The sequence below is a fragment of the Varroa jacobsoni genome, unplaced genomic scaffold, assembly GCF_002532875.2.
Source record: "Varroa jacobsoni isolate VJ856 unplaced genomic scaffold, vjacob_1.0 scaffold_755, whole genome shotgun sequence".
Taxonomy (NCBI): Eukaryota; Metazoa; Arthropoda; class Arachnida; order Mesostigmata; family Varroidae; genus Varroa; species Varroa jacobsoni.
Genome location: NW_019213657.1, coordinates 41541 through 55353, shown reverse-complemented (window position 1 = coordinate 55353; position 13813 = coordinate 41541). Strand labels below are relative to the sequence as shown.

General features: G+C 41.5%; 1 protein-coding gene across 3 annotated transcripts in view; it reads left to right on the top strand.

Moving 5' to 3' along the window:
• The window catches only part of LOC111263314 (uncharacterized), a 44563-nt gene extending 31430 nt beyond the window's left edge, over positions 1-13133 (top strand). For all 3 annotated transcript variants that reach the window (XM_022838276.2, XM_022838277.2, XM_086969543.1), the window contains 5 exons: positions 603-732; positions 1955-2085; positions 4471-4684; positions 5877-6113; positions 12800-13133. In XM_022838276.2, the coding sequence (XP_022694011.1) occupies positions 603-732; positions 1955-2085; positions 4471-4684; positions 5877-6113; positions 12800-12966 (879 nt within the window). In that variant the 3' untranslated portion in view covers positions 12967-13133. The remainder of the gene's footprint in view (positions 1-602; positions 733-1954; positions 2086-4470; positions 4685-5876; positions 6114-12799) is intronic.
• Positions 13134-13813: the final 680 nt, after the last annotated feature.

Genomic DNA, 13813 nt, shown 5'->3' with positions numbered 1-13813 from the left:
GCAACAACTCAGCTACATGCCCTCAAAGACGCCTCCATGCGCGTCGACGCCCCGTCAGATGCACGTTTTGATTGTCAACACAGTTTAGAAACAGTTTTAGCTTTACGTGCGCTTGTTCGACAATGGCCACTCTAAAGAAGCAGTGACGATACCGTCTTGCCGTTTAATTTCATAATTACTAATACTACTTTATCTTTACGTTAGAATCGAAAGTTGAAAAAGCTAAGATTTTTAATTTTTTAAACATCGTCGACTTGGATACGTTCCATGCGAGTAAGCAAATAGGGGAGAATATATTTGTGATAGTGGTTTGGTAGGCTAGAAATCACCACTTAGCAATAGATTCAACGGCATTAGAACTAACTATAAAGTCATGTTAAAGGTAAGTAAAGTAAAAGGATAATGTTCCTATTCCATATAGCTAAACAGCTATATGGCTAAAAAGAGATAGTTCGATACACAACGCCAATTTACATTTCAGTAACTTAAAAAACTTTTTTTTTTCTTTTCTTTTCTACTACTGTATAATAAAAGATAATACTATTTTCAAGTAATCGCATCGTTAAGTCAATGGTGTTTTCTCCTTCATTGTAAAACTTTAGGTGCACTCGTCGTATGACGGGGTCCTGCGGCTCAAACGAACATCTCCAAAAAGCGAAGCTGTTTACGCTTGCGAATTGACAACTTCACGTTTCCGTGTGGGAAGCGCCTCAGCTCCGTTAATGCTATACGGTAAGTTACATTCGCGTATTGTACACGTATCTATAGGCTTACCAACTGCTTCGAAAATGTATTAGCATAAAACAGCATGCACGATTTACTCTCGAGTTACTGATGAAGTGCCACGGAGCGGATCTTGCTTTCTTCGTTTTATCATCACATAACCCCACGGCTACTCGGTCATACAAGAACGATACCTTCAAAAATTGTTAGTCAATAATTTTTAGCTGCTGTGCTATGTCCAGCAATTTCGAGGGTTTGTCATTCGTTAGCGCTGAAATCCTCATCGAAGGACATCTCATACATAAACATGATATCCATTGTACTGCGCAAGATCACCATATTATGGTCAACCGGCAAAAACGCAGAACATGGGACTCATAAGATAACATGAGTACACTAGACGGGCCTCCGTCAAGTTGGTCAATCGTCGTCTCTTTGTTCGTTATAGTCATAATTCTTTACTAGCAGGTAGTGGTGATTGAATAAACGTAACCGGGGAGCCTTTTGTCTTCTGGTGACGTTCCGATGTATGTATAGTACGTGGTCGAACCAAATTATTTATTTGATGGTTAACCAATCGTGTCCCCGTGTCCCTTTCATTCGAATACAGTTTTCTATAATAGGATGGATTGCGCTTTTCTTTTCTCTTGTCGTGCCTACATGCAAATATACATGCGAGAACGTGCCTAACAAGTACACCGTGGACAGCACGGGGTATGATGTTAAAAGTTAGCCAACGTTATCATAACCGGTGCACTACTGGTGACGACGACTACCCTTCAATCAATAGCTAATACGAGTCGAACAATATTACCGCTAGTATTGGTGTGCGTAGTGATTAACACGGAACAAATCGCGTTCTTTTTGAGAAATATTCTTAAATTAACAGGGTAAATGGTATACGTATGAATGTGGTGAATCAAGAACAAGCGAAAATACGCGCAAAGATATTGAGAGATTTTATACTCTAGACGTTTATTATAATATTACGCACTTTTATCACAACTAATGTGACATGCTCGATCTAAGCAAAGTGTAGCGCTATGGTAACCACTGAATGGAAAATGGCTTTGTGTATGAAAACGCTAGGAGAACACTCGGCCTTATTTAGGAATTGGCATAAGACTGTCACCCGCTTTTCAATGTAAATCTGGGAGTCTCATATTGAGTTTTGAAGTTGTTCGTGTTACACGAGAAAGGTTTTTTACTATTCAGCATTTACTATTTCCAGTGCTTCCACGAGATGAGCCCCAGTTAATAGGCGTAAAAGCTCGTTATTATCGTGGCGAAGGCTTCAATGCAACCTGTGGACTTACAGCGAAACCGTTGCCCGATTTAATTTGGACCGTCAATGGACAACAGGTAATTACCTCGTTAAGCACCTAATTATCTAATAGATAATCAATCGTTAATTTCTCACGCTCGTTTCAGTGTTATTAAATGTTTTCAGTAGGAGTTAATGCTAGTTGAATATTAGAGATATATGGGGCAGTGTGTATTATAGTCTATTGATAATTATTTTCTATGTGACCATTTTCCACATTATGATATGTTCAATGCAGACCTTCGAGATCAGCTGCGATTTCTAGCCGAGAAAAGCGAGTACAGACCAATTTAAGCACAAACAAATGCAAACAAAAAAACAAAAAGCAATTCTTCTTAGGCTTTAAGAGTTTGTAAGCTCTTAAACTCTACACTCTACGGACGTACTACTTTCGTTAAACTAGCAGCTATCCTGTTTTCCGTTTCACATGTTCAACGTAAATATCTACTATATGGGACAAAGTTGTGCCAAAAAATAAGAACAGATCGCTTCAATCGATTTCGTACGATCTCGCCAGGTATCGTCGAATGGATTAATACAGATCGCTTCGTTCGATGTTATATAATGGCACACAACTCATATATTAGACGGTACAACAAACGCCTGAATATTCGGTATTTTGCTTATGCCCTGCGCACACACCATGTACACACGTAGCGATTTGTTCTCGTTTAAATTACCTGGACGTTTTAGCTCGGCACTTTTGCTGAGGAAGTTTGATCAGCAAACAAGATCAGGATTTCGTCAGACGTCAGAGGGAAGGGATAGGCGCTGTCCGGGGCCTAGGAGGTCTTTTCAATTTTTGTCGTACTAGAAATTGCCCAGTCGCCCGTCTGCCAACACCATCGTAATACTTACGGCGACTTTATTTATGCTGCTTTTTCCGCCCGCTACTATTATTGCCGGATCACTGTAGAGGACGTGGAAATTGCAAGTAGTGTCTACATCTGTTCCGATATCTCCAGCCAAATTCGCACACTCCTGCGCCGCCTTTACCGGTCAAATTTTTCCTGGCTGCTTCTGAGACTTACGTTTTTGTGCTCGCGGCTGCTGCTACCCTCGAACGGTTAGGGCAGGGTCGTGCACATTGCCGTAACAACGATGGGACCATTTTCTTCGACCGACCGACCGTCGCAAATTGTCCTTTCTATCTCTCTCCCTCTCTCTTTCTCTCCGCTTGTATTCGTTCGCTTTCAGTGGCAGCAAGGCCGATTTCATCTCCTCTGGGTGCTCAGTCATGCCGCCTACTCGCTTTCCCAGGCCGCTCTTCTGCTCGATCTTCGTCGGCCGGTTTCGGCGATGAGCAACTTCCGTTGTTGTCGCAATGACTTTTCGCTACCATTACGAGCGACAAAAACTATCATCAGTGAGCTCTGCTATTCAGCCAGGCGTTTCAGCGTCCTGTTTTTCAGGTAGAAAGTGGCGCAAGGGACGGCAACGAAGAAGCGAGAGGCGAGCACAAAAAGTCTTGATTTGATAGTTGCCGAGAGTGCTTCAGAAACTGCTCACGATGGCAGCTTCCGGTACTTCCGCATCTAGCTTTGCTGCTATAGCCAGAATGTGTGTCTGATACGTCCGGCACCTTAGCTTGACTCAACTGAGGTTATAGAGGTGACGAAAAGTTTTCGGAAGAGCGATAGCCCGTCATTTTTCCTAATGGCCCCTGGCTGTATCTCGTAAAGTGGGTGAGTAGACCCGGGAGAAAGACAACTTTGAAAAATCGCGCTTATGGAATACTGCTGAAGAAAGATCAACTGAGGAAACCCTGGTGTATTTAGTTTCCGATAAGGCGATCATTTTCATCTAAGCTGATGTAACTATTGAGGTGTTGTCAGATTTATTAGAAAGAGGAAAAATAGGCATAATAAGATTATTGCATTCGCTGGAATATCTCAACTTCGGTAAATTAATAGCAATGGGAGATTGTCACTGAACTGAAAGTAAAGAAGCTAGCTGGGGATTGGTACGGCATACATATAGATATTACTATAATTGGGTTCTAGCATTCCGGTTGTACTCTAGTTATTATCTTATAAGTCGATTTAAAATAAAATATATAAACGGACCAATGTCAGCCTTCTGTTGTAGTAGTACGTCACATTCAGCTTATTTCAACAAAATAACTAATTTTTCAATCCAAGTTTTCTGCCGATGACGGGTGCACAATAAATCCTTTATTTAGGTTAGTAAAGTATATAAGACAGTTGTTTTAATTATGACAGCTTCACAACGGACAGCATTCAAGCTTGCGGGATTACTCGAGGATCACTATAATGAACAGTTTAGAAACGTAAAACATGCACACCACTGTAACGTGAAATTACTAACCTTTTCCATAATAATCACACCAGAAAGAAGCACATATTGATTACATAGCATTATTTGATATATAATGGCAATCTGCCTGCCCGATCTGTTTACAGCCTCCAGTCAATGCCATTGTTACCGAACAGGCGGAGCAACATAACGGCTTGAGTACGGTATTCTCTCGGCTTACGTTCAATACGTCAACTCTTCCGGAGGACCTGCTGGAGCTAAAAGTGGCTTGCAGAGCCGACGTGCTTGACGTGTATCAGAGAACAGCTGAAAGAAGGGTCGTGTTCTTACACCATCTCTTGGCAGCAACCGCTACTAATGGTTCGTGACGACTATGATAAACTGACCAAGGCGGCGTTTGGCGCGCGGTTCCATACCTTTTCCTTCTCGCTTACTGTCCTATTTCCTCTTTTTTCTGTCTCGTCTTTTGTCCACAGTTTTATCAATAGTGTGCGCTTTAAGGAAGAATGTAGCTTGTTTCGGTGTTTCTGCGGCGCGCCTCGTGACAACTGTCATCAGAGAGTACGAATCGCTTAGCTGTTTTTGGTGGCCGTTTTCCTTCCTTTGTCGCGCTATTAGTTTAACTTTGGTCTTTCGTCGTCAAGCATGTCTTTGATGTAGTCTGTGGAACATCTGACCCCAACCCACCGCGCCAGTCGGCCCATTCCGCAGGACGCACATCGCTACCACACGTTTTCGACGGTTTTTGTTTTTTCTGTCCTTCGTTTGGCACTTTTCGATGTCTACTATGCCCACGATGGCTCGAATATGCTATCTTTTCTTGTATCCTAGCCGCTTGAATTGCGTTGGTCTACGGCATGCGCCAGCAGTGGTGCTTTTTGGGCCTGTTGGGCTCGAATCGGCCGGAAGAAAAATGAACTTAAATTGCACGGTAACGTAGCACATGACGATAACCCTTGAAGTTGGATTTCACACTAAGATTTTTCGAAATTACTTGTGGGTCGTAAAACAAATATTGGCTGGTTGAAAATCCAGTGAATTAATTGAGCCTCAGTTATTCACCCCACGGCATTTTATTGTGTATTACCCAAAGTAAGTTATGCGCCACGCTCCTATATACATTAACAAATTAACTTTTATTATGAAATTTAAATACCTGCGTATTAATTAGTTAGTGCATGAATTAATTAGTTATTAGTTAATTGCATGTTAGCCGGCTCCTCTGCTAATAATTTATAATAAGCAACCTATTGAAGCTATTCTATTGAAATTCGTTCATGTTGGATTCATTGATTTTTGTTTAAATCGACCTTCTACTTCTCCATGCTCTTGTTGCTCGTGTTATTATATCGTGTACTCGCCGTTTTTTAAGTACGGTGCTTGCGCATCCTATAAACTCAATATACAATATTTTGTCAGTAGTAGAGGAAGCTTTATGAATTGCCAAGTTTTACCGACACTAACGTATTGGCGTTATTTATTTTGTTTGGTCTGATGGTAAACGGCTCTTCTCGTTTGTATTCGTCGCTCCCTTTCTAAATACTGTGTGTAGGAATCGCCGACGGCTTGTCACCAGAAACGGAGACGGGGCCAGTTATCTACGGTGGCAGATCGCATTATCACATCGGTGACGTGTTGAATGTGACGTGCGTGTTCGCAGGCCCAGAAAGCGTTTCCCTACGATGGTTGCTCAATGAGCATCGCGTACCCAAACAAAGCCTGTTACATTTTCTCGAGGAGCAGACTAGCTCAGGAGTAGTCCGCACAGCGTTGGGGATTCGGTTTCGCGGCAAGTTTTTTTGTAACCCACTTGAGAATCGTTAGCATGTTTTTTCCGACCGTAAAAATAATCTTATCGAACGGACGATCGGAAGTACAACGAAACGCTTTGTCCTAAACTATGACGCACCATTAGTGAGTAACTGCAGGGTTAACGTAGAAGTGAAATGCCTGCATTGAATAACATCACATAATGCTTTTTATATAGACTCCTTAATGTAATTGCTAACATCGTGTCAACCGAATAGCGCGAAACTGCTGTTTCAAGATCTAACACAATTCTAGCAGTACTTCTTGCAATTTGTTGCCTGACCATCCATGTCGGATGCTTTTTTTATTTTTAAACTTTTTTATTTCGACCGATTTGTATACCTGCTAGAACAGGAATCGTCTGCCGTAAGTAAAATTCTAATTTTTGCTAGTCTTCGTTAGATCTAAGCATACCGTTTATTCTGAACGGGACTTTTCGATATATCTTGGCAGTAGTTTTTCCCCGTTCGAAATTGCCGGGATGCGCGCACGGCCTCTGTATAAAAAGATTCAAGCTTCACATCGTATTCGTTGACCATACGACGACTATACGTGTTATGACAAATTATTTAGCCAGCGTTGCATAAATAGGAGATAAAACGCATGCTCTTTTGGAGGGTGTATGTAAATTGTTTCTTTTGGCAACTGCACAAAGGTCAAAAACGAGGTAAAGTCTGCTCGTAAAGTCTTAGAGAAGTAAAATGCGGCCAAATCAGATTTTGATGAAGCAGACATGATACCGTAGAACGAGAGGTAGTCTTCCATCTTGCGAAGTCTAAAAAACTGTTCGAAAAGTCCTTGTAAAGGGGATAAACCTACAAGTATGACATCTTGGTATCTTTCTGTTAAGTTTGAATGCAGCAAATAATAAAGCAAGTATCTTCGATTCTTGTTCGTCATTCCGTAAAGATCCACTAACTGCGGACAGGGCGATAATGTACTGTCAAAAAACGACCCATACGTTTCCAGAGAACTTTATATTGCATCTATTCATGTTAAAAAAGGAATTTGCCCAAGAACAGTGTATACGAAGAAATAAAAATCGAAATCAAGATCGTACTAGATGTCTCTCATGGTGCTTATAATGATGCAATAGTAACCTGTTTGTCTGTAGCCTGTAAATTTAGGGGTACGTGCGATAATTTAAGCTGCACGTAAACCAGACCAGCATACTGAATACTTACCAGCAATACGGGACATAGAACGATTTATTTAGCCAGACAAGTAAAGCGTAATATAAGTGTACTTTCAATAGAGATTAAATTTCAGCACGTCATAATAAGGACCCGAGTCTTTCTATTATGGTAAGAGTCCTAATTGCAAAGCTTTCTGCAACATCTGCGACAAATTATAACCAAACGTTAGACAACTATTCAAGCTAAGAAACCATTGTATGCGATATTTGACCGATGCCGTATTCTTCGATTTGCTCAGACTGTGTATGCGTAGAACGTTCACGCGCGACTATAAACTTCAGCCATTATTCTAGAATTCTAGAATTATTCTTTGTTCGCGGACAATGAAAAACTAGGCTGGTAATTTTAACAAACCGTAAAACTAACTTTTAATTAAGGGCGTTGGCGAGCGTTGAAAATCCTCTAATTATTTCCATATTTACACGGAACGATTCAGTTAAAAGAAATCGACCAACAAGGCCAAACCCATTCTAAGCACTTTTTTGGACACCAAATTTCAAGAGCCCTTACTAAAAGTCTGAATGGATCAAGGCAAGGTTTTATGCCAAGCATTTACATTATTCTGAAGTTTTTTAGGCACCGATATTGGTTCTTCCCTATGCCATGAGCGCTTGTATACGTCGCGTACATTTGCTACGAACCTTATGGCCAGAGCATTGTATTTCGTTACTATAGTATGATGTGGATATGGGTATAACTAGAAATACCTATTACTACTGACCAGATGTTCACGTAAAGCGCAATTGTAGTAAGCTTCTTTGAAATGAACTTTGGTCGTATGTTACTATCCACATGGCTGGCAATGTTCAGAATCTTTTTAGCTTTAATACATCTGCTTTTTCTTTCCCATCCAATTTTTCCGCCGATGTCCAGCTAAACTTCGATCGACTAAACCAACTTAAACATCGTCGAAGTTGTGAACCCTGTCCGCAAGTTCGACAGACGACGGAAATTCAACAGAAAAGACTGTCACTAATTTGGACGGCCGAATCAATTGATTGCAATTCACTCTGATTCCGGCTCAAACAAAATAATATCACTGGATCTTGATTGCGAGCGGGCTTTGTCCTGTGTAGCCTTGATTGCTGGACCTAAGGTGGCTGCTCCTACCGCTGAAAGCGAAAATCTAAGCAACATAAAATACTTTGATGGGAGCCAACAGTTGGAAAACAATCTGAACTCTTCGGGCACCAACTGACCAATAACTTATAGTGTTGACGATGTGGAATTTCAGAGTAGCGTGGCGTTTTCCCTATAGATCGTACGTGCTCTCACAACAATTTATCAATAATGATTATGATGACTGACGTATTCCTCCATTACATTGTTCCTGTCGAATTAACTACACTAAAATACATAATACATAATTAAACCTCCTACAGAAAAAAACAAGAACAAAGCTAACGTTACTGGCATCTATCTGCCAATATTAGAGCCATCTACTAAAGCGTAATCTCGGCGACGTGGTTTGGGCGGCTAAAAGTTCTGGCTGAAGAAGCCAAGGATTTCTGGTTAAGGTCCCGCCAACGAGAAATAGTGTATGACAAGCATGATTAAATAAAGGAAGACAAACGCATTATTCGTATACTAGAATGTCCATATTCCAGTTCATGCTGTGTCTGACATGGCACTGTTCACAGGTTCCAGCCGAAATACAAAACGACAATAAAGAGACGTCAATGCGAATCACAAGAAACACTCAAGTTTTCATGCAAGGTGCCTGCTATCTACTGGCACACTGTAGAAATCAGTTTCAAAGCCGGACAGCGGGCTAGGCAGCAGAAAAAGAGGTAATCGATTTCTCGCCGTATAAGAAAACTAACATTACTTTGCCCTGCCACAACATGCCACCCCCATACCCCGTTCAAATCGGGGTGTCCTTATCAATTGAGTGAGTTAGCTAGCTTGGTAGGGCGACCGCTCCGTTCGTCGTCCTCTGTTTCTGCCACCATTCGCTTGCTCATACACAACGTGGAAGAAGTTTCCTATGTGTGCAGTGGTTTCACTGTAGCAGTAGTACAAAGGACGAAATGCTGTGAGAGTACAAAAGAGGGAACCTGCTCTTTCGTTGCGGTGGTGTCGACAGCAGAAGCAAAACCAGCTTGGTGTCTTTCTCCCTTGTCTGGCTAGAAATGCATCAACTTTAAATGGGAAGAAACAAGTTTCACGTCGAATTGGGCGCCTCTCACGTATTCGACTAGTTAATCGGGTTGTTACAACGACTAACCGACGCTAAAGTAACCTTCAGCTGCTGGAAAGTTTCAACGGCTCACAGCTGAAGAAAGGATAGTCGTTGTAATAATACGCCGATACTATTCCAATAGCTGAACAGCTGACGGAGAGCAAGCTACTCTTTCGACAACACCAACAACTTACGACGGCTCATAGAAGAACAAAGAAGGTCAAGAACTTTCTCCTATTTACCAGTCCACTAAACACGAACTCCATGCTACTATTCGAAACGTTTACGTTTTCACTCAACCAGAGTTAAACCGGCATTTTGGCATTGTGTTTTACTGGGTTAATCGAGGCGTCGCTGCTGGAGCCTCTCGATGGACTACAACACGGGTCTGTTTTTCTAGGACGACGTGGCTGTCGTAGCCAACTCCTTCGAGCTGCTTAGTTAGTTCGGGGAAAAACCTTCAACCTGTTACACCTTTCCAGATTTTGGACCTCGATGCCGTCGTAAGTATTGCCATCACGATTTCGCAAAGCGGCCACTACTTTTAAAAGTAGTTCGCTTCCATAGATACTCGTTGAATTTTCCTTTTTTACGTATTCTGGGATGACATCTCCTTTATCTCAATTTAAGCCTCAGTCCACAGGTAACAGGTTAGGCACAATTGAAACACGAAGTAGAAGGAACACGAGGGAATTTTTTGACCACCGGACATCGGGCACCATTTTTCAATCGCTGTCCCTGCTTAAACCGGTGTACTGGTCCTGCCGCTGTTTATCCACCCCGTCTGTCCTTCACGTTCGTTTGGAATGGCGTTGTAACCAAAGAAGCGGTCGACAACGGCAGGCCACAAAATCGATGCAGTATATGTTTTTAAGTGCTGTGCTTAATATATCCTTTCTCTGACGGTCTTTCTCGATTTATTGTGTGCTTTTGTGGGCAGCATTGATGCAGCTATTGGTGGTCTTTTGTAGTGCTAAGAACAAGGCAAGGCCGACGGAAAGCGGCAGCATTCGACTGAGGGAGGCTGCAGGAATGCCTCAAGGGGACCATCCTCGGATGACAAAATGGACACATCATCTGAAAAGCAATGTCATGTTCGATTAATCTTCCATCTGCGTTTTTCAAAAGCAGCGACCATAGACTACCACCACTGCTCGTTCTCCTTTTTTTCCTTAGTTTTCTACTTATAGATTACTATAGCGAAATTAATGAGATGTGGATGTATGCTGAGGTTATGGGTTGACACGCATCTAATTAGCGTGTCTGCTAATAATCATATTAATTCGAAGACTGTCAGCAGACACTTGCGAACCGTGAGGGTACTGCTGTGTACAGGATGTGGTCGTAAGCTGCCGTGTCGTAACCGTGTGTGTGCATGCACGCGCGCATGTGCATGGCGTGTTAGCTATGACGAAGAAAAGCGTTTCATCAGACCAGCTTGACCTGTTCAGGCTAACACAAGTTGACAACATTGGCGTCACTTTGCTTCAAAAACCACTCCATGCTACCGTAATCCCATCGACACTTCAGCGAGAAAGACCTTGCTTGTATCAAGCTCATTACCGCCCCGTCTATTGCTTTCCATAAAATACCAAACATGTAAATAAAACAAAATACACGTATCTACAATCCTGGATACAATCAATCAAGGGTCGAAAAGATAATGTTCACCGTTTGTGCCAATTCGGGTAGATGTAACTTATTCGATTTTATCTGCTGAAAATCTGGGATTTCTCCGACAGAATAGGCCATATCGGGTACTTTTAGTCAGCTGTTACACTTTTTTGGGTTAACTGATACGATATTCCCACATGCACATACACGTATATATATACATAGTATAGAAATGATTGGGCCACTCTGTCAAGTTTCGTTGCAATCTGCGGATAAGTTGAAGCAAATTTGGCTAGCTCCCTGTAGTTCAATTGTTTTCCATTGTTACATATACAGTGTTGAGCCAACGATGTAAAAACATAGGTATGTATTGCTGCAAAATAGCGGGATCGTAGAACCTTTTTTCAGACGATAATGGTTTTACTTTAAAAAGTCAGCTTTTTTAGTTGAATAAGTTCGCTGCCATAGCAGTTCACTAGATCTGTATGTCAAGGCTGTCATGACATTTACAGGTTGCAATATTGGCGCAATTTAGCACATAATATAGATTAAAATTTCTCGTAATAGACCTTATGGTCAATAAGCCACATCCGAGGTTCTGAAATTTGAGTGGACCTAAATCATTTCTAGGAAAAAATGATAATTAAAAAAAAGTTCATTCAGTCTAGTTGCTGCACATGAAGTTATCAAGACACGGCTGAGAGCAAAATGTAGAGATACCGACCTTCGAGTTAATAGAGTTAGTATTAATACCAAACGTTAACCGAAACTATGACAAGCGCGTAATGACAATTTATTTATAAATTGTTACCATCTATTTAAATCAGGATTCATGTGGCAAAATATAAGAAGAAGGTCTTTAGCTTACATGTACAGTTGTCATTCCCGTTATTTTTCTGCCAGCCTGATCGGGTTCTGCATATTATCCGATTTGTGTTATAGAGCTGAACTCGAAGTATTGGGTCTGGAACTCGTTTATTTTCTTAACGTTAAGTGTTTGGCGATAAAGGTCTCGGATGGAGACAGTCTCGTCACTTCTCTGTACGCACGTGCACGTGTAAAAGTTCGTATTCTAATTCAGTCACAGATGAAAGATTCATGTCTCCTAAGTTGGGGGGCAAGTACGAAACTAAGTAGAAACAAGCTAATATCGGAAAATGGAGCCTGGATAATTCGGCTCACGGCGTGATAGGGTCACGTATTAGGCTGTTCCATATGACCCTGTCGTGTTCGACGAACAGAAACAAGCCTGAACGAGCTAATTACGTGAATATCACGCATAGCGCGGATGTAGCCTCATACAGCGTCAACAGAAGAATCCATTACACTAGGCCTATACTGCTCATGTCGACACCCCTTGCTAAGCAAAAAGTTTTTTTGTCTGCCATTTCATAAGACATATTGCAGCCAGTCGGTAGTCGCTTTATGAAGACGATCTGCGAAACATCGCTTCAAATCCTATACAGAGTATAACCTAGATTCATCCGATAGGCGTTTTGCCATCGAATAACTTACAATGGTAATACACAAAAATACAAAAGAATAAATTAAATAAACTTAATCTTCTCATCTTTAAAAGTAACTCATATTTTTAGTACGTAATGTTTACTTTACTCTCAATTACTACATATAACTAATGTTTTAAATAATCTACAATATTCTTTCTGTTTGCAGTGAAGTCCAGCCACTTTGACAAGGGTCGCCTCACCATCCGCTGCGAGGCAATGGTTGGCAATGGGCTATCAGCTGCTATCCGTCAAACAACGACTGTCAACAGAACTAAACCGTCACCCCCAACAACGGCGACGCCGTACTCACCGTTTTTAAACTCATTGTTCTAACAATTAACTCGATCAGTGCTCGATTGACGTTTATTTTTTTGAGAAATAAAGAGCCGTTAATTCATCTTCATCTTGTGTAGCCGCCATATACGGTCCGATGTACTATATCATTGTATAACAACTACAATTAGTAAAATGCATTGCCGATCTATTCTGTTGTTATTCTAGCCGCAACGTTGTCTTTTCTTTATATTTCATTGATATTATTAAAAATATATAGCTTGCCTCTCATCTACATATAGATACATATATAAATTAGTATTAAACATATATATTGTGTATTTCATATATATACGGATATGCACTTGGACCTTACACTGCACATTCGAATTATAGCTTCAGAATTTGTGGGATTCTCGTAATTGGACTGATCGGAGCTGTAGTGAGAAGGATTGTCGAGCACAGAGGTTCTAACAAAGCACCTGTTAGAAGATGGCCGTCGAAAAGGCTTAACCGTAGCTTCACTGTCAGCACTCGGATGCTATGCTCGGATGCTTGTGTTATATTTTCACCCTTATTATCTTTCTCATATAGAGAGAGACAAAGAGAGGCAGGGATCTGTTGACAGCCAGCACCAGCTAAAGCTCAATCGTGTCCAGAGGTTTTCTCACAGTTTTCAACGTTAGCCGTCGACGGCACGACCGCTTCAAATCCAATCTAAAGTTACTTTTGCCGATCCCCCCGTTGCTTCGCGTGCTTGCCAACTCTGCCCCGCCTTGCTCTAGTGTATCTTCAAAGAAAAATGCGATCTCTTTCCTGCTTCCTGTGCGCCGGTAACGCAGCCCGTCGTGGATTCTGAATGGTACAGGACAAATGGGTCGGCCTCAGGATACACCGGTTGAGCGCT